The 22,661-nt window shown below is 40.7% G+C and overlaps 1 protein-coding gene across 3 annotated transcripts in view; it reads right to left on the reverse strand.

The window, feature by feature from the left end:
- Positions 1 to 22,661, reverse strand: part of LOC139710501 (uncharacterized) — a 112,211-nt gene that overhangs the window by 11,801 nt on the left and 77,749 nt on the right. For all 3 annotated transcript variants that reach the window (XM_071622436.1, XM_071622444.1, XM_071622426.1), the window contains 3 exons: positions 12,308 to 12,482; positions 4,933 to 5,038; positions 2,499 to 2,545 (listed from right to left, as the gene is read on the reverse strand). In XM_071622436.1, the coding sequence (XP_071478537.1) occupies positions 2,499 to 2,545; positions 4,933 to 5,038; positions 12,308 to 12,482 (328 nt within the window). The remainder of the gene's footprint in view (positions 1 to 2,498; positions 2,546 to 4,932; positions 5,039 to 12,307; positions 12,483 to 22,661) is intronic.

A 22,661-nucleotide genomic window follows, 5' to 3' on the forward strand; every position in this document is an offset into this window, starting at 1 on the left:
AATATCACTAAATGCACTTGTAAAAACAGAGACTTACAAATATTTCTCTCAACAAAACATCCACTACAACAAAAACAATAATGATCTCAGCTGATCACTAAACCACTGAACAACAGAAAAATAAGCATTGTGTAGTGACTGTACACTGTACTCTCAAGTACATGTACATTAAAACTGCCATCAAGAAGTGAACATGGAAATGAAAGATGTTAAGTGCTGACAGGAGCTAGTGCCTTTGTAATGTAACAGAAGTGTCTCTTGTCTAGCTAAGAGCAGGGGCATTCAGGTTGTCTGCTTTTGCATTTTGATGCCTCAGATACGGTGTTTGTACATACGCTCACGCATACTGTATGACATCAGGCCTATTGATATTCACTCAATTTCCTTGAAACCCCCTCAACGTACAATTCTCCACTGCTTGGGAAAGATGGCAAAATGTTAATGTTGGTGCAGTCTCCACAAAGAATGCAAAAATCAATGTCTACTCACAGCAATGCCTTTCTGCGATAGCATCATCTGACAATGGCAAAACATTTTATTACCCACCCACCAACAGGTGGCGTTCTTGACAATGTTCAGATAATGGTAGCATGCTCAAGGATGTACAAGCTGGCCTACACTCTCTTTGACTGCTGACTAAAATGAATTGCAATGACAAAATGAAATGGCTGCACTGAACTTCAGACATTTCCTGACCTCATCATAACATCAACGACTGCCACAATACCGACTGGTTCAAAGACACTTTCTCTTTCCCTTCATGCTACCCTGTCATCTCTGTTTATTTTTCCAGAAAGTGAAATAATGACAATGAGAGATTACCCACTAATCAGAATGTGGTATCAGGCTTAGTCTAGTCCTTCGTGGCAGACCCTGGTCCTTCCTGTTTGAGGCTGATGAAGTGTATTTTGCACGTCCACTTTTTAACTTTTTAACATTTATAGAAGATCTTCTTCCATGATCATTGATGGACAGCTGACATTGTCCACACTCTGAAAGTTTAAAGATGTGAAGTACTTTATATTCTTTTTTATTCATTTCATTTCATTCATTTATTTATTGACACCGGGTCCTTCTGGAGTTTGACACAGCAAGAATTCATGTTTTGGTCCCACTAACATCAGCGCCATATATGTGATATCAATAGCAGTTTGAACTCAGTGGTGTTAGAATGGTTAAACACACTATCAAGGTGAGAGTGCTCAGGTACCAGAAGAGTTTTATTTCATGTTACGTGTAAACTAATCCTACTCCATATATACCATTGGTCCATGAGTCCTGGATGCCTTGACTACGTTCACCTTACACTCCTCCCAACCCATCACCTCCCCTCCTCCCCCACCCTCAAACATGGTGAGTCACGTAACGTAGGAAAAGACCAAAGTCAGGATATTCATGTGAAAGTTATGCGGTTCGTCTGTCAACGTGCATCAACCACGCACATGTTCAAAAACCTGCTATCGATCAGATTAGTGTATCGCAGCATGTGTTGCTGGTATCTTGTGACTCACACTTCCCGCAAGCCATAATGTTGCACAATGATCAAGAGAAGTAGCGGGAACATTTGTCAGGTTTATCGTCTGCACGGTTCGCTACAATAGGCTTCGATTCTCAAGGACAAACAGCCGCAAGGGAGTCGAACTGTCCCTGCCACCTAGTACGAGGGACTTGAAATAATCCTACGTCACAGCCAGGCCGACAAACGTGCACAAAGTCACAGAATCTCAAACTCACTGGATATCACTTGCTCCATCCAAGTTCAAAAACAACAGAAAAGAAATAAATTATAAGGCTTTTCAAATCTTAACATCACAGCAAAGAACAACAGAATATAAACGAACAAACAGACAAACAAACAAACAAACACACAAACTTTAAATTCCAGAGCATGTCATCTACTCTTGACCTTCCATTTTACTGCATTTAACCCTCATTCTCATTAACCTGTTGAGGACGAGCAAATTTTCCTAGGACACGCTCTTCCCATAGATACCTGCCCGAGAATGCTTATAGGACTAGTCTTCAACAGGTTAATCATCACGTCTACTGGTGTGCCTCTTTCTTCACCGACTGGCACAGCTTCTACCTAAAGCCAGCTGTCAATGACTAGGGGGGAGGGACTACTTGATCCTCTCATCATTGAAATGGTATACTGCTTCTTGGGCAACTTTGTTAAAACTGAGTGAATTTTTGTTGCACTTCCACTACTACAAAGTTTGAGGGGTCCTGACCAATGCTGACGAAATAGCTAGACAGTTATTCAAAGGCCATTAAACACAGGGGCACATGCAGAGAGGATAATGTAGCACCAACACAAGAATTTTGACAGGTAGGTTTGATTACTAATCATTTCATTAATTATTTTCTTTTTCATTTTAGCTGAAAAAGACTGTATTTGATAAGGTATTTGGAAGCATAGAGTTCAGTCCCCATTTGTACCACTCTATTTTCTTGGGGTTAGGAACACACATATACGTCAATAGGGGATTCATACCAACCTGGATGTGTTTTGATGTGCTCTAGCCACGTCTCCACGCAACGGATGCTGCAGGAGAAGGAGATAAAGATACAACAAGAAATCATAAATATTATATCAAAATATGGATACACATTATCACCATGTCCCATTTGTAACAAACAAGTGATAAATATGACTGCCACTGCAGTGCTTCAAAAACAGCAAATTGCAAAACTGAAACAAATCAACCAACAACAAAGTAAGCATATCAGTGCATAGGAGACATTTGATTATCATCCCCCTGCCCCCCCCCCAAAAAAAAAAATCCACAACTTCCCAATTAACTCCATCACTGCCATGACTAAACTGAACTGCACAAGATGTCAGTGGCATGGCAAAGCAATGGCAATGTGAGGGTTACTTGTCTGTAGTAAACATGAGCTACACGTGTGATACAGAGGGCTTTGACTCAGAATATTTGGCTGGTTCTGTTTGTTACTTTTCTCACTGGCTGATAAGAAGGTACCTTGAGTTGAACCCAAACAGGAAATGCCTATCGAGTGGGGAAAAAAAAAAGCCAGCCAAAAAAATGAGGTGGCGTGCGGAGGATTAAAGGTAAAATTTCATTGACAGCCATTTTGGAGATTATGGAATGTAATTTCGGTTCATTAGATAGTCATTCATCTCCTGAGAACAGATGGTTTGTAGGTGAGTGGCTTTGGGGGGAAAACACGTCTGCACTGCAATGGGCTGTATTTTGAATGTTCAACAGAGCCTGCCCTAAGTAATTTATAATTTGCGCAAATAAAATGTCGGGAATTTTTTTTTCCCTTGCTGGAATGCTTCTAAATCACACAATAAGAGAAAGGAATACATTACTATACCTCTTCACATGCCAGCACACAGTAAGTATACAGAAACAAGAGTACATACATATATTTGGTCACACAAATAAATACATCAAAGAGATTTTTCATAATCTGTTATAGGAATGTATGATAGGAGTATGGACCAAACCACGAAGGTCCATGGGAGTACCCTTTGAAAAGATCACGTTATGTTGAACATCTTGCGCCACATGGGCCGCCTACACATGATTCATTCATATGGCGAGTGGGTCTAGCGTTGACAGACAGGTTACCACTTGCACAATGTGGACTACGTGACACTTGGCACGATTCCACTCACATTATCACTCAGAATTTAAAGCGCACAATACTATAAGGATGGGTCCAGGCACAAAACAATGCACAAATTGAAATATTTAGACCTTTCCTCTCTTTATTCCTAAACAATATAACCACTCCATCCAAAATATGGAACAAATATAGCACCTGCCATTTCAGGCTCTCAATGTCATTTTCATTGTTGAATAACTGTGAAGTGAAGAAGCGATTATGGAAATTCAATAAAAAGGAACAACTGGCGATGAACATAAAAGACCCTACACAGCACTGCTGTTCCTAGATATTGATTCTGTAACAATGATCATGTCCAAAGAATGGGGGAAACAGAAATGTAACAAATGCTTATCTATTAGTGCCCAGAAATCAACTCACTGGCTCAAGAGAATCAATCAACTGGCTACATCAAAATGACCCTGAAAAGTTTCTCTAACTTGTGATGGCACTGTGCATGGATTCAAGGACTTAGTATGAAATGTTGATTCACAAGTCTTTATGGTCCCCCCCCCCCCCCAAATGTGCAGGGGATTATAAAGTCTTCTTGCCATCCGTATCAGCACTTCCAATGCCTTTGGCATCAACAAAGATTATGCTGGTTCTAAATATATATTCATACTTGTCACATGGCACGAAGAAAACACACATGATAACATGAGGACGCATTGAGAAAAGACATTGAGCATAAAGCTACGACTGCTTGACTGGTAAATCCTAGAACAGAAAGCAGGAAAAGAATGACAGTTGCGCCACATTGACATCACACCCTCTTTCCATTTACATCCCCGGTCATAAAGATTGGAAAGGAATTAGAGCGGCTTCACATTTCTGAAGACTCTTCAACAGTTGAGTAAGTGTCAGCAACAATAAATGGCAGGTGAAAGGGCTGAAGTTAAATTCAGCATTTCAATTTGACATCTGACCAAATACACACATAAGCAAAGCAAAAGGAGGCTACAGAAAAAAAAAAAAAAAACCATCACATTCCCGTTAAGCAGAAATTCCTTCTGCGTAGTTTATTGTGAAGATATTTTGTTCATTTCAATTTCTCTGAAGATGAATGATAACATAGATGCACCAAGTCAAACTCGCTTTGGCAACCACATCAATGATTTGGACTCCTCTTAGAGCAGTTCACATGGAGTTCAATCTGTTATGTAATAAAGACCACTTCTTGGCAAAGACCACCTTTCTAGTCCTGTCTAATTAGTGGTCACGATTGAATGTAAGAATCCTTTCTGTTTCAAATCCAGTGATCACAACAGTGGCCAGTCACTACGCATGTATACTCACTTGAGCAGGCCGAGGAAGAAAGCGTGCGTTCTTAGCTTGCTGTCCTTCAGTCGCATATCTCGGGAGATCGTGGAGGCCAGTTCGTGAAGTATCCTCGTGCCGGGGCCTGTTACCAGAAAGACAAAGAAACAAAACAGAAAAAAATTACAACAGATTACTAATATTCATGTTTAAAAACAGAGAGCCTTGGTGACTTGATGCTGTAGGAATGCAAGTTATACAGTTTCTTCGTGCAAACTTTTGCGGATACACAAAATTCCTTGCATGGAGCATACCAAATGCTTTTACACTCAGAAGTCATATTATGAAAATGTCTGCAGAGAGGTTTAGAAGTGGATCATGAAATGTGCTTGTTTTCATCTTCTATAGTGCAAGAGATAGGGTAAGACTAAAAGTAATTAACTGATGATGGAATAGATCATGCTGAGAGCAAGGAGGGAGGAGTGATATCAATATCAAACATCATCTTTTCCCCCCATATGCTCCAAAGTGATTACTACCAAAAAAACACACACACACTCTGTGGAATTTTGTATTACTGTTGGAGGCAGATGGTGGAAGGCAGGCTGTGTTGTTAGGAAGGTGCTACAGAAGCTCAAAGTAAAGAGATCGAGACATCCACTCCCCTGCACCACCGGCTGGTGCTGTCAGCCGAGCGCTGCCGAGATGGCGCAGATGCATAATGCAGCGGCAAGAATTCATTACGACATGCAACAATGCACTGCCTGAGACAGAAAATGTTATCCACAAGTACGGGAGTGACATGAGCAAAGACAACAGGAGAGAAAGAGAGGGTGGGGGGGGGGGGGGAGGAAGGAAAGCAATTAGACGAGGGAAAGAAAATTAGAGAGCACTTAAAGAAACATCATGGCAGACAGAATCCAAACTTGGTGAAACTTTCGAGTTTGGAGTCAATGAGGAACAGTGAAAAAAAGAGGATCTAAAATTAAGATTACAGTAAATATATTTATCAACATCTGAGTAGGTAAAGCATTATCTTTGCACATAATGTACTATATGTCCAATTTCTCTCTATTCATATTTTTGGAGTGAATGAGGAACAGTAAAAGAAAGAGGATCTAAAATTAAAATTGAAGTAATACATTGTATATTTATTAACACATGAGTGGGTTAAGTATTATGTTTGCACATAATGTACTGTATGTCCAATTTCTCTCCATTCATAATGCCCTGATATGAAGTAATGCTACCATTTCTACAACACTGTTTACCACTAGTTGTGGCCACCTTGTGCACATAATACACCATCAAAAAGAAGGAGAAGAAGAAGAAGAAGAAGAAGAAGAAGAAGAAGAAGAAGAAGAAGAAGAAGAGAGGAGTATTTACACCAAAAAACAACAACCCACCCAAATTTGATTTACATCCTGCAAAACCCATACAGGAGTACTACCTGCCCACAACATATGGCTGAGAGGTTTTATATGGCCTCAAGGCACCAACGAAATAGGTAGATGGTTGAAACATATACCTTACCGACCACCTTTCTCTCATCTCTGCCTGCTCCTGCTTATTTATGTGGCAGTCCCCCCCCCCCCCCCCCCCCCCCGCCTTCATGAACATGTGTTAAACTCATGCAGCCAAGCGCGTATCCCAACGTCATACGACCAAACACCGTGACTGCTCGCCCCATCTCCAGGAATGCGTCTTCGCCAATCGTCACACGGGTCACTGCGCATCGCAATAATACCACCTACGGGAGGAACGGGGCTCGTAATTTATGCCGCATCCCAGCTCCATAAAGTCTGTTGTTTATCGATGCATCGGTGTGATGGTATAATGACTTAGCCACCTCATATATTACCCTTAAAAGTATTTGGGCTCAATTCAAGACTATAATGAAAAAAAGGGCTGACAATTAACAGTCACAAAGTTGGGGGATGAGGGATCTTGCACCATGTATACAAATATGATAGAGGAGTACCATTCTGCTTTTATGCCCTTTCCAAAGTGCACTGCGACATAGTTTTCTTTCTAAAGATTTACACAAAAGCGTATGCAATGGTCTTGATGCCATATTTATATTCACAAAGAATCCATGAGCTTGATTAGCACTGAATAAAATAGAAGCACTATAACTTCCCAAACTCCCCAAACCATTCAAGATGAACTAGGTTTCTAGACGCTAGCCTTTGAATGCCATTGGGTACCTACAGTACTTCTCTAACCATATACATTACAAAATAGCAAAAGAAAAAAGAGTGAAGTATGAATTTACGAGTCATTTCATCTTATGACATCTCTTCTAAAAAGCAGATTTATGAAATGACATTTGGATATCTTTTTCTCCATCACATGCCAAAATAGAACATGGTCTTGTGTGGAGAATTAGCATTTGATGTCAAATGAGGCAGTAATTTTACATCACATATGCCAAAATTAATATGTGAGTTATGACCAAACTGTCTTGTTTTGGAGAGAGAGAGAGAGAAAGAGAGAGAGAAGAAGAAAATCCGAAATGGTAATCACTGAGAGAACGTAATGAGATTTGGCTTTGACCATGCAAATTGGATAACCTAAATAGATGAATGGGATTTTTATGCAGCCTAAACATATTTCTGGATTATCCTCCAAATGACGCTGCCATGATTTTCCAGTCTGATAAATTTCAATGAGATTTACCCCCTGTAATACAGGTATGAACACACAGACATACACACAAAAATAGTCATTTTCCTCGATGTTCTCATTATTATTGCAATTCGGTCAGTGACTCCTGTTGTCCCCGTCAAACCTAATTAATCAAGTTCAATTCATTCCTGGGCTCCTCAAGGAGCAGCCATCCACACAAATTAGTTTACAGCTAGATCTAATTTCAGCAAAAGTACTCAGCAAACCACTGATGACAAAACCATCTAAAAAGGCAGGTTATCATTTTGACTGGGACTCCTGCTATAGACTACCCTTCCCTTTTACCCTTCTGGTTTAACAGGTCATAATTCAGATGTTTTAATACTTTGATTTCCAGTTTTTGAATCATCAAAGCCGTCAATTATGAGAAAATTTGTGTTAAATCTACCCTTTCATTATGCAAGCATTATCCCTTCCATAAATATTGATATGATACCAGATTTGGTCATTGTTTGGAAGGATACAACCTTCAGTGTTTTCATATCTTCCATAGATAAGGATCTCTAGTGTTTACTTCCCTCATTGTTTTATTTTGCTTTGTTTGTAACTCACTGATAGCAAATTAAGTGCCTGGGATATAGGAGTATTCCAATGATCTGCCTGAACAATTAAAATTGAGACTGAGGCAAAAGGAGCAACTGGGAGGAGGCCAATTGTACATCCAGCTGTGAAGATAGTTACGAGAAACCTGATGCACCCGAGGCGTACTTGTTGTCAACTTGCCTCAAAACGACGCCAGAAAATTGGGGCAAATTTGCGGCCGACCCGTGCCGGCGACGCGGGGAGCGGAGAAACCAGCACACAGTTGCGTTTTGTCTCTTGTTGTCATTGCGAAGCGGGGGGATCTAGACCTCGCGTGAGAAGGGGAGTCACGTTACAGGTTGCGACAGAACGGCGACAAGTGGGGAATCCACTGGCTATTTGGACAGGACTGCCGCCGCATTGTCTGCAATGTCCAGTCTTGCCCAGATCGAATTTGGCCACTCGAGGGAGCAGTCCGGCACATGAGAGGCCGACTCTTCTTTGACTTGGCGAGGATGCGGTAACTAGCCACACTGGCCCTCCTGCCCCCCCCCCTCGTCTTCCGAAATCTCTCACTCCGTCCGACGTGCTCACGACCGCAGATATGCATCTGCCCCAAACTGGAGCCAGCCTGCCTGACCGTGCTGTGCATGCATAATGGATGAACCTCCAGCTACAGTTGTACCTGCTTCATTCTGCATGGCAAGCAGAGAATAAGGAGTGTGTCTATATGTGTGTGCGCGTGTGTGTGTGTGTGTGCGCCGGGGGGGGGGGGGGGGGATGAGAGGATCTACAGAAAGGCAGAGACAAGCATATTTGCACGGCTCTAAACTATACAAAGGCAGATGACCATGGGGATGGGTGCTACGACAGAGACAAAGTCAACATCATTTACAGCAATACACAGATCTTCACAAATCTTTCGCCTGAGATCCTCCTCTTCAAAACTGGCCAAGCCAATTTACGTCAACATATGAAAGACAATCGCCCACTGCTTTTCTTGGCATCGAATCCTTTTCTTTCAAGAAATGGCCATCAGTGAAAAGAACGCGAGGCCATTGACCCAACAGAGTGCAACGCAAACCACATTGGTGCTCCTCCTTTCGTTTTCCATACTTCAAGACAAAAATAGATATGAGCAAACACGAATTGCATGCAGTATATTCATCCTTGAATTAGCTATGTGCACGCATCTCTAGAAGTGGCCATGGAAATATGGAGAGAGCTCTCCAGAGAAAAACAAGGCACTGAAGTTCTTTGCCCATTCTTTCTTTCCTTGATTTTGCAGATTAAAGGCTCGTCAAGAATTCACAAGGCACAAGGCAAACACACATGCGCAGACTTCTTGAACTGGTATCAATTTTTGTCAGATGAATTAACGGTAATGACTTTGACAGGAAAAATGGGCCATTAAACCATTGAAGGCAAGCTGGGTTTTACATTGGCTCACAGATGCTATCAAATTCCCAGGTAATTCTGTCCACAGAGTTTTACAATCTGTGGCATATCATGTTCAATGAGAAAATTGAATGTGTGGGCATATGGGTAGAAAATTCATGTGGGGCTTCAACTTAAAGAGTAAAAATAAGGGGTACAGAATTATGACCCAAATTGTGAATACTCTTTTTGTAGTAATGTCCCTGTTCACATCGCAGATCAGAGTAGTACTACTTATCAGCTTGGGCCTGAAATGTTGGAAACCAGTAGCTCCTGTCACCATCCCTGCCGGTCAATGACACATGTTAGGCAAAGAACGCCCTCTATTGCAGGAATGACAGTCAACACAAAGACCATTATCTGGATGTCACATCACCGAGAGTGACATATTATTGGGTAAATATCCTCGGGTGCATGCCATGTCCTCGTTTCTTGTCCTTCGTCGGTCATCGATCGTCATATGCCATGAGAGAATGACAACTTTACGCTCTGCTACATCATGACACAATATCTTCCTACAATCTGGATCTCCTCTGAAACTCATCAAAGTCCTTCCGATCCTAGGAAAGCAAGATAACAATACCAGATGACTTCAACAAGGATTTTCCCCAGCTGGTGGTTGTAAACACTCCAATGAAACACAGGCAGCATCTCACAGAAAGGCATCGATTTTTCTGTGTAGCAGTACTTACACTTTTTACACAGTTTATGTCAGTGTGAAAATGACGGAATCATATTCTCACACTGATGCTACTAGATCTGATGCTTTCACTATGCAACATGTACATGTATAGACTGCAGTACTATGATTTATTGACAACCATTCATCCCCCCCCCCCCCAATCTTCATTAGACTTCTATTCGTTCAGTGAATCTCTATGTTGCACTTCATTCATGTCCTTGTATGGATTCATCTCTTTGGAGGAAAAACTTAACTGTCTTTGGTGGTCTCACTTTGTTGCCTACCATGTCAGCTATCGATCTTGCCCCAAGAATATGAGGCATGTGTCTTTTTCTTTAACATTATGCATCACATCTTAAAAAAGGCAGCATTTGGTATATGAGATGCAATTTATTAGGAAAATAATACAATCCAATATATATGAATATCTAGAAACAGCAGGGAAAATGTGGCAGACTTGCAAGTTACCCATCATGCTGTTGTTGTCATTGCTGTTGTTGTTGTTGTTTTCATTTGCTGTGTGCCTACACACATTATCGTAACAAGGAAGCCATATAACGGCCTTTTTTTTGTGCACCATTCATATGTATGGGAGGAGGAACGGTGATCTAATACATGTAGATGTGACATCCTGACAAGTTTTGCAATAATGAAACGAACTGTACCTCGATCCCTCAGTTGCTCACTCCCTCCATACTGTCATTCATGACTCAAACTGACATACGAAAATCATTCTGAGCATGCCAAAAGCAAAACAAGAATACCCCCCCCCCCCGCAAAAAAAAAAAAAAATAGAAGTAATATGCTTGTGTGATTGAAGGGAAATCATAAGGTATGAATGACAGGAAAGCACTCAGATAAAACTGTCTTTCATGACCTTCTTTGTAGTTGACAGGAAGTACAAAGGTCATGTTAGTCTCACATCACCCCCCCCCCCCCCCCCCGATGACATCATAGATATACTTGAAGAACATGGAAGAAATGGCATGAAGAGGAACCCAGAGCATCTCTGTTCATGAAAACCTGCATAAATCCCTCTGAAAAGGAATTTAACCCGTTGAGGGCAGGCTGATTTTGCTATGACACGCATTTCCCATAGATACTTGCCCAAGTATACTCAGGACTCATCCTCAACGGGTTAATGCATGCACATTTTGAGTTTATTTTGTTTCTACTGAGATACTTTGGACAGAAAGTACCTGTGTTGCCATACATAAATGGTCTTCACTGTTATGAAGAGATATCTCTTGCTTCTTTGTAAAAAGAAATTAAAGTTAGTGCTTTTTATTTCTACAGAAAGAGTGACATTAACCCTCTACATGCCAGGTTTATTTCGTATCGACAAGTACATTGTATCTGCATGAAATTTGTGCACATCTGACTCATTTGCATGGAAAGGGTTAACATGAATACTGGCCAATTTACTTTGTTAAAGATCCCAAACAGACTTACACGTGGCCTTCAAAAAAACACAGCACACCTTCTTGGTAAAGGAGATAGCGCTCTTGGCATGTTGAAAAAAACACTTTCGGGAAGCAAACATCCTGTTTTCGGATGCATAGGAAGACCTACCAGTTGAAGAAGGCCAGAGTAGGGAAAATTAACTTTTCATGGATAAACCCTGAGTTTCTCTTCACACACATATACCTAAAGATGTATATAACTCTTTTTAAGATGTCAAAGAAGGATTGACTGAAATCTTTTGACACAAAGATTTTTTGTGTGTGCATATTTTTTTCTGTAAATTTTATGAATATTGGAAAATTGTCACAAGGAAAATTGCAGTTGTCTGTGCACTATTGCCACATGAAACATTATTTCATCGCCCTGCATAAATTAGATTCTACCCACTCTTTTCTCAGGTATGGCAATGTGGGCCATCCTGTTTTATTGGGTTTTCACCTGCTCTTTATGAGGATGAGAAGTGGGCTTTTCAGTGTACAGGAGGCGTGACTTTCTCACACATGGGACCCCCATTTTTGCCTCTCACTGGAGTGTACGGCATCCTTTACACACACAACACATTGCTTAGCTGGGCTCACTTGGACTCCTGATCGCACAGGGAGCAGATCGAGATATACCTACCGATCTGTGTTGTGGCCTCTACCGTGGTCCACGTGGTGTTTCTGATGCGGCCCACCAGCAGGCTGTTGCTATGGGGACGGAGACCGTCCTGGAGGATCCTCAGGAGGGCGGGGCACAGGTAGTGGAGGGCAAGATGGCCGACATCCGGCGTCTTCCAGGAATCACCCAGGAAAACCTGCACGGGGAAGAGAGAGATTATGTGAAATGGTTAAAACTCGCTTGGCTGTGTTCCTTGATATTCATCTGAACTGGTACAAGTGTCTGAAAATTATCATTCAATGAATAAGAGTCACACAACCTCACAAGTTCTTATTGCGTTGCAATGGCCATTGTAATGAACTGTCACACTGTTACACCCAAGACGGTTCTACTTCATTATTTTGGCCAACAAAACATACTTGCAAAGTTACCGTCAAGTGCATGGACACAGTCATACAGGGTTTGAGAATCTGAAAAACGAGTACACTCCTGATTACTGTAAAAGTGGAAATTTTCGGGGTGATGAAATGTTTGCGTATCTAGCACAACCAGAAACTAGTGAGAAAATAAAAGCATATGAATGTTTTTGCTTGCCATATGTTCCAGAAAGTGATAAAAGAAATACATAAAGCAGAAGAGAAGATAAAGAGAGAAAGAAAGAAGGGGGGCATGCACAAACATGGGAATATGAGAAAGGAAGAAGGAAAATAAAGCACAAGAGGGAGGCAGAGGCTGCGAAAGTAAATGTACGAGGAAAAATGAAAGGAAAAGAGGAAGAGAAGGAGATGGATATGGAAAAAAAAACTGCAGAAGTGAGCATTCAAGGGAGGGTTATATATATATATATATATATATATATATATATATACACATATATATATATATATACACATATATATATATAGAGAGAGAGGGAGGGATAGAGATAGAGGGAGATACACATAGTAAAGTGGGGTGAGGGAGAGGAGAGAAAGTGAAAGGAGAGATATAGAAAGTGTGCATACGTCTGTATCTGCGAGGAGAGCAGGGAAGGAGAGCAGTCTCCATAAACCTTGCCGGAACTCTGTAATTTGCGATCCCCGCCTGATTAGGGGTGGATCTAAATTCCTGTCAGCAGACCTGCTCACTTTACAGCCCATCCAGCGCAGATCTTGCCCCGTTATTCAAAGGTAGTTAACACGTCAACATGAACACGTCTTTCATCGAGACCTGATACGAAAAGCCAGAGTATCAAAATACCTACGTGCAGTTGCATTTTTCCTTGGTCTTACTTTAGACTTTGGTTGTACTCGGTGGGTTTTAATCCAACTTATTTTTCTCAAAGTCATGCAAACACAAAGTCAATAACTGTAATGTTCTTAAATACGACTGCAATTTTCCCAGGTCTCTCTAGATCTACTTCTGGAATTAAAGGCTAATCACACTTAATTACTCACGGCGCAATTACTGGGTTTGTATGTCCATCTTGAGAAGACAAAAAAAAAAAGAATCCCTGACAGGAAAAATATATTCTTACATTGATTTAGAGTCATGTAGCCCCCTGAGGCATGTAGTGGTAATACATGCGACCTTTTCCCCATAGTCATTTGCTGGGATTTTTTGCTGCAGCTGCGGCATCCTACATTATAAGGGCTTACATGCAGGAAGTTATAATATATATTAGTATGGTGGGCCCCCTTCGTACTGTGTTTGACCCTGTGCCGCAAGATGTAAGCTGTATGTATTGTGGCAGTCCAGAAATATGTGGGTCGGAATGCCTCAATTCACATGAAAAACTTAATCTGTAGCCCTACTCTCTGGTTCTTCCTCTCCTTTGGTTTTAGGAAGAAATTAAGATGGCTGTGTTCCTGTTTTGAACATTACAAAAGCTTTTGTATCAATGTGTCCTGAGAACGTCACTAAATTGGTAGATAGCATTCCATATGAATTCGTCAAATAAGTTTCTGAGGGCATTATATGACAAAAGGTATAATGAAATACCTGTGGCTCAGTTGTTTGAAAATTTCTTTAATTTGCTCTTTTTCTTGCTTGTTTTTTCTCTTACTTTTTTCCCCTGCTTCATAATCTATTTGGGAGTTTGACTTTGACTGAAGTGCAGATAAGGATTTAAATATTAACTGATAATACTTCAGTACAATCCCAATGCACACAGAAAATGTGTAGCGGAAAAAAAAAAAACCCAACACAACATACAAACCAAAAACAAAAGCTGTACACACATTCAGAGTGCTATAATCAACTGTATCTGATGCATTTTAGCAATGATCAACATTGACTCCATTCAATTGCGTAGATATTCATCCCGACTTAACTGGCTTCTGTGTTGAAGTCAATTTGTTTAGTCCTACCCTGCATTTTGAATTGGAGAAACACTACCCCCTTTAAAACGGAAGGGATGGCGAGATATCTTTCACAATTTTTTCCAATCTGCGAGCAGTTCAGAAAAATAATTCACCAAAAATGGGCCCCTGTCCAGTGGTATTACGGTGGGAACTGATCAACAAGAATGGATGGAGCGCACACCGAACGCAATTCTGGCTCTGCGAGCATCGATATGAGCTGACAAGGCCATACACTGATGAAAACTATAAGAGAAAAATGAAATAGCTCGCAAATAAGACCAAATGGATATGCACTTTTATACAAGAGGCAACGCATGGCTTTGACGCAAAATGCCACTTTTGGTCCCCCCCTCCCCCTCCCCATGCGCATCAGTAATTTATCCAAATCAAAATTTAATAAAAGTGACCACAGCTACAATCTGTGCCAGGCACGGATGAAGCATGGATGACACAGTGTATTGGTTGTTGAACTCTGGAGCTCTAAGCTTTGCATATGAATTTCATTACCTCTTCAGATCCACAACTTTCCCCTCCCCTATCCCCCATCCCCCCCCCCCCTTCAAACTGCCCCTCCATCTCCCCTTCCGTCTCTGATTACAAGTGAGCTCTGGTTACAAAATGATATTTTTATTTTTTTCCCCCAGGAAGCTTTCTCAGTAGGTATATTGCTAATCCATTTCTGGAGTAGAATAATGTTATGCAGCCAGAATCAAATTTGTCAGATTTTTTTCTTTTTTTTAATATACACTATTTACCATCATTATTTTCCTTTTTCAGGTACAAAAGTGTGCACACACTTTTGTAAACCATATTCTTTAGATTGCTGACATCACTGTTTTCACTTTTGCACCACCTATAAGTACAATTTAAGTACTGAGCATCCATTTTATCGATGAAAGAAAGAGCAAACACATTTGTACACATGCAATTATGTACTTCATAGGAAATATGTAAAATCTAATTGGCACATCCCCTCCCCTACCCCCCCCCCCAAAAAAAAGAGAACCAACAACAAAGAAACAAGAAAACAGCCAACAAACAGATAGTGTAACACACTTTAAAACAAACAATATTGCTCATCCACAAACAAGAATAAAACTACTGCCTTTCTGCCACCCACTGATTAGCAGTTAAATGTACTTTTTTTTCACAGTGCAAGGACCTTTCAGTGCAGTCATTAGGGACTATCTCTTCATCTCTTCTTCTGTACCTCTCAGGTTAACTGGTTTTGCTAATTGGCAAAATTTTGTGAATTTAAGGTTTAAAAATTCTCAGCAGAGTCGGAGAAGAGTCCATTTTTTTGAAGTTACAGGAGTGCAATGTTTGTTTGTTTGTTTGTTTGTTTGTTTGTTTGTTTGTTTGTTTGTTTTTAAATGTGTCACATCCTGAATGAATGTTTTACTGGAATTCATTTAATTATGGTCATTGGCTTTTAGCATGCTTTCGTGCCAGTGGATTAAGATAAAAATGCAATGTGCGCACAAACAAGACATATTATTTCAGCATAAATGCAGCTTTGAGAAAAATTTGACAGAAATGAGGTAACTGCGAACTATCATACACAGACAAATGGATGTTAAAATCAGGTTTACAAGGGACAGTAATATGAGCTGTAATATGCTGGCTGGTGGCCTTCGCTGCATATTTCATGGGTCACTCACTTACAAGGTCTCTTCTGTACATACGTACAGTAAAAGGACAGACACTTTTATGTGTCTGTCAGCTAAATAAGTCCCAGCGCAATATTACCACAAAAAAAAAAAAAGCAGTACGTAGCTCAGATGATCTGCAAAGCAAATGATTCAAACTCAACAATGATGTGATCCACACACACAAACCAGTCACACAAATAAAAAGCCTTTATCTCAAAAGGATAGTAACTGCCTTTCAGCTTTAAAAAAAGAAGAAAAGAAATGAAAAGAAGAAAGACACCAGTAGATAGGTTCCCCCAAAATATCCACCAATAACACGACTCTAGAGAATGCCCAATCAACGTGCCAATATGCTGCTCTGATGACAATATTTGTTAATGCAGCTTCAAATCAATATCAAATACATTAGTGCAGTCACAACAATGGTTTCATTAGGATGTTGACGCAATCAATTTCACGCCTGGCTGGCAAGCTGTGGCAACGATATCAATAGCACCCTAATTGTGGTGCAATCGCCTCGTCCGCTATTAAAAGTGATCTCTGGTATTGATTCCACATACTTCATTGGTTGGTCTGTTTTGTAAGAAAATGCTGAAAAAAAAGTAGAAGAAGGTATGCAAACCCAAATGCACATCTCAAGTGGGTAATAACAAAGGTCATGATATCATAATGATGATGATGATAATGATAACAATCATAACAAAAATCGTGGTTAAAAATGTCAGTGACTTGCTAAGGAAATGCAAAATCTTCTTGTGCAGATAATCAATATTTTGAACATTGCTCCTGAATTCATGTATGCAAGGGAAAAGGGGTTGATACTGTTCATTTTGCATGATGACATTAGTCAGTGGGTTTGAATATGAAGTATGAAATAGAGAGTGAGAGATATTAGAGAATGGATAATGAGATATGGAACATTTCGCAGCAGATCTTTCACTCAGATTAAAGCATATTGGCAGGTAAATCCTTGAAACGTGGCATACAGTTATCTCGTGAACACAAAGAGGGCATGAATGTCTTCATAGAGATAAACATGGAAATAGATGCAAGCATCACTGAAGAACATTCTATCTCTGACGGGCCCAAAATCTGCTCACGTTCTCGCCATCATGGGGAAATAGAGAACAAAGTTTGATCACTCCATTTGCCGTGTCGCCTTTCTCCCTCGGTCTGCAGATGAATTACTCACATCACGCACCCCACCACGGCGGGGAGGCGAAATTTTTGTTCCCAACGACCTGGCCAGCAGTGTACACCTTTAATAACGACGATCTGCGCATCTCCGTGCAGGATCTGTTTCAGTCTTCAGGGCCTCCCTCTCTGTTTGCGATGCATGAATGTTCGGTAATGAGTAACTTCCTTGATTCTTCTCTTCAGTTTTCTCTCCCTCTCTTTTTCTCACTGTCTCTCTTCTATCTTCCACCCTTTATCTCTCTCTATCTCCCTCTCTCTCTCTCTCTCTCTCTCTGTCTCTATGCCTGTCTATCATACCGATACGTGATGCATTATGTTCTGTGGTTGTGATTTACCAAAACTGCAAAGCCCTGGAAAACATCTCTTCAAGCTCACGATAAAAGCTGCTACAAGGGAGGCCTACAGCCTTTGTGATGGAATGTGTGGGCTGTCATCTGCTGCTCTCCAGAAATGTGATTGTATACCCTCCTGTTTGTTAGGCACTATATTTCATAGTACATCTCTTTGTGTCATGTCTTTGTTTCTTTATTTTGTACCGAGCATAGAATAGAATGCATTTCCCAGAAGGGATGCAAAAGAACAAGAAGAAAAAAAAAACCTCTGTAAAACTTGTAAAAGAAACAAAACAAAACAAAACAAAGGAGTCTAAACTAAAACAGTACAAAAGAAAACAATGCAAGGAGTCCAAAACAAAACATAAGAGGCAACTTGGGGTTCACAATCAACTTGTATGCTAGGCAATATGAGACAAGTATGCCAATATCATGTGTCTTTGTTTTGTGTTGTTTCATCCCCTCTGTTCACATCTCCTCTTGTTTCCCTCTTGGCTGCGACTATTATTGGTAAATCTAATTTTCCCACCTTTCTCTTTTCATCTGACTTGATTGATTAACACTCTTCTTCATCACAAGACATACGCTATTTTTTTCTCCCCTTTTTTACACTCTCTATTCTCTATAAACAAGGTACTAGAGAGCTGGTTTCACCTGCTCAAGACAATGTAGGCTAACTGGAAACTAGACCCGTTACCCTCAATGAAAAAAAAAAAAAAGTTTACATGTATCTTGCCTTGTTTGCTCAAACAAGTACTGCACATTCATGAGCATACTGTGTGTGATTGCTTCTGATGTGCGCTATAAAGCACAGAGATACTGTCATTAGCATGTTGATATGCATGGTCATGTTTCGTGCTTAAAGTGATTTACTGAGCAAGTTGCACCAAGGGTATCGTCTGTCAGTAGTCAAATACCATGTTCTTTGATTACAAGAAGCTTGAGCATCTTTCCGTGACTGAGGTTTGTCGAAATGCAAAAGTTGAATGATTTCAAATTACTTGCTGCCGATGGCAGCCTGGCCGTCCTACTTCTATACTCGTTATAGAATTACAGGCTTCTGACATAGATATGGGTGTGTGTGTGTGCTCCACTCAATTTGAGTGAAATGCTAGACGAACATAGCGTAAGCTGTGACGAAACATGATGTTAACCTTAATCAGGCCTTTCCTGTCCGCAATCTAACCTGCCACTGTGGAATGCCTTTTGTGGGGTGGTGGTGGGGAGGGGGAGGGGGAAGAGTGTGGAGGGGTGGAATGGGGTGAGGGGGGAGGGGTTTGGAGATAACAGGAGTTGGATAGAGAGTAATTACTAACTGATGCAGGGGCCCCTGGGGTAAAAAGCTACATTAGTGAACTCTAGCTGCTCGTTTCACATTCAACATGAATGTTTAATTCTCTCAATCTGGGGAGCACCGGAGTGCTTTCCCACTCCATTTGCCAGATTATGCATGGCTCTACGAGCTAGGCAGCGGGCCGGTGCCCGTGACAGATTAGCATAGCAGATGCCGCCATGTTCCAAGATCGTCCCACTGCATGTGACATACATCACACCCCTCTGGCTATATACCAATCTCTGGATTACATGCATTCATGCCGGAGGAAACAATAAAAAGCATACTTTCCACTATTTCCATACACGTAGATTGTTTGATTTCATCAATAATGTTTCCCTATTCAATTCATTGTGATTTACACTTACAGTGCCATCATCATTACAATCCTTTGATCATGTATGAGGGACTCATTGCAGTTAACAACAAATTGAACATGATTTTCAGATGCACAAAGGGCTATATAGGCCTACAATGTATATATTCATTTTGAGTCATATGTTGACAATCATGCACCATTACAATGGCACTGTGCCTTATTTGGCTGATTCAAGGTGACCTGTTGTAGAGTACAGGGAAATCCGTGACAGGAAACTTCCGACGTTTGGAAATGGCGTGATAACATAAACATTCGGTTCTTTCTTTTTTGTCAAGGAAAAACCAAAAACAATGTTAAACTTGCTGCAGTTACATCAGGAGGAAGAGATTCAAGTAGGATAACGGGGTAACGATAACAATATTGACTGATTCTGTAGAGTGCCTTTCTACTGTGTAGTGGTGCTCACAGCACTTTGTAACATCAGGTAGGTGGAAGAGAGAAGGGGCACCGTATCCTACTATTCCATCCTAGCACTCCCCTCCCGCCCCCTACACCCCCTCCAAGTAGGTGGCCAGTGAGACGCCCTCACATGTCATAGTCTGTTTATCGCCTGTATTTGTCTTCTGGACTACGGATGACGGCTGCCATGTTTAAGCTGCCATGGAAAGCCAGGCTTGGCTCTCGTCATGCTATTCTAGAGAGCAGGAGATCCCTACAGGGTTAGCCAGGCAGGATTTAATCCACCAGGGTCACTCATGTTTTGCCTCCCCCCCCCCCCCAAAAAAAAAAAAAACCACAATAGCATTGAGGAAGCCAAGTGTCATGGCCCATTCCATCCTCTTGCGTGCATTCATATGTCATACCAAACTTGGCATACACGTGCGGTCAAACTGCTTTTTAATGCAGACAAAAACATACTATGGTAAAGATGAAATACAAGCATATATTCTCCTTCTTCTTGATTTCTTTTGTTTTGTTTTGTTTGTTTGTTTGTTTGTTGTTGTTTTTTTGGCCTGGATACTCAACTCTTAAATTTCATGAGCCTGCATGATAACAAACAAATATTACATGAACATGTTTTTTCTTAAGGTTATCCGTGACTGTCCTGTAGGCCATTCTGAGTTTTGCGCTGGCATACCTGATATATGATAGTAACAACAAATGATTAGAGGACAAATATGGACTCCCTAAGTGGAATAGAAATGCTCAGCTCATAACTTGGCATTACTGCAGGAAATGTGTTTAAAATACATTGTAAGTATACTTACACTAGTAATCTTGGGATGCTTTGGTTCACTGACTGTGATGACATTTTTGTTACTTCTGTAAGTTTACCCAGTTTATAATGCAGCAGGCTATTGCTTACTTTATAAACAATTTTATCATACTGACTACCTCTACAGACTCAGCCACAGCCTAAACTAGGCTTACCTGACCTGGAAATGTCTATTGTATTCAAATGAGCCACTCATGTGCTATCTAACTGACTTTAAAGCATTCAGAGTAAAACAGCAAACCACGATGCATTAGCATCACAAACATAATTTGAATTGGAAGAGGAAAAATAGCCTCTGGGGATATCTGATCTTCTAGACTTCAGACGCAGCACGAATACAAAATCCAATGCCCATGCAATGCACTCTCCACACAGCGACTGGAATCCTGCAGTGCAGTTTGATGGTTGACATCCACAAGTGACACTTGAAATATTGACGAAAACATCAGAAATTTTTTTCTCTACTCCTTCTTTCTCCTTTCCTTTCTATCCCCCCCCCCCCCCCCCCACCCCCCATTATTTTCTTCATGTTGTCAGCACATGAAATGAACTGGCAAGTCTCTATAATTATCACCTGGTCCACATAATTTACCTGTTGATGTAAGTTTCCTTCTTAGCAAAAATCCGCCGCCAAACACAAAATGAATTCCGCCAGGATTTCGGGGAGCTACATCAATTTATTAAAGTTGGGGGGGGGGGAGGAAGAGGTAAGAATTGAATTCAGCTGACAAGCCCATACTTTTATTCGCACGCGCTCGTCGGATCAGAGTCAAATCTGTCGGCTTGCCACCAAAACACTTGAGGAGAGCTGTAGTAGATTGGGGACGAAGGGTTAAAAATCAAATTGGTCGGATGGAAATTGGTGAGCTCCCGAAAGCCGGTACCTGAGTCATGTATTAACGGCAGCTTTGAAGATGCTTGCTCCCATGCACGAATCAGAGCATTGCACAGTAATCTCACAGAACATGCCACTTTGAAACACAGATATATTTGAAGATAAATGTGGGATCAATGTGACACTATGTGCTACTTGACTCTGTTGCAGTTTGCTGTAGTTTTGAACAAAAGTAACCCTAAAAGCTAAAAAAAAAAAGAATTTCTGTAACATTGAAAGAAAGTACTAATTCGCAAGAACCTGCAGAATACATCTTTAGCGAGTTTGTGACAAAAACAGTGTTGCAATGCACCAACTTCGAGGAAAACATATTACCCAGATCCCCCCTCCCCCTCCGTAAGTTGAAATTGACAGCAAATTGGCAACATTCTGCAAAGTTTAGTGGTTGTCTTTTCATCCAGGATTGAAATGATATGAAGTTACTACAATGTTATATGTGACTGCACATAATACAGCTGTTCCAAGCACCAGTGTTTCCTGTGACGCAGCATTCAAGTATCTTGTATAATTTCATGAAACACATCTTATCCTCTGAGGGATCAACATTTCTCTTCACATTCTGCAAACGTCTCTTATTCATGGGCAACACTTTGAAAATCCTCACTTAAAAGAATTTGATACAAGCAGTATTTGTTACACGCAAGCCATGATTATGGCAAGAGAGAGATAGAAAAAAAAAAACATGCTAACTTTCATTGTAGCTTTCCATATTTGGTCAAAAAAGAGAGAGTCATAAATATAGTCGCACAATCCTTGAAAACTTTTCCTGGATCTAGGAAAAGAGGAAGCTAGGATGATAACTAATTCTATCAACAAGATAATTCCCTTGACTATTTGACTGTCTACAGTGTCATCTCTAATAAAATCATGCACCACTCCACAGCTATGTTGCCACAGGAACCTTTCTAGTTTTGTGGCGGGCATGTGCTTCACAGCTTTTCTTATTTTGTTTTCGTTATCACGTATGAGGAAAAATATAAAAAAGAAAGACGAGAAAAAGCTACTCCTGATCAGCTTCTCTTCAGTAAG

Source organism: Diadema antillarum, unplaced genomic scaffold, assembly GCF_040938485.1.
Source record: "Diadema antillarum isolate AM-2024a unplaced genomic scaffold, OU_Dant_1.0 scf00000038, whole genome shotgun sequence".
Classification (NCBI taxonomy): Eukaryota; Metazoa; Echinodermata; class Echinoidea; order Diadematoida; family Diadematidae; genus Diadema; species Diadema antillarum.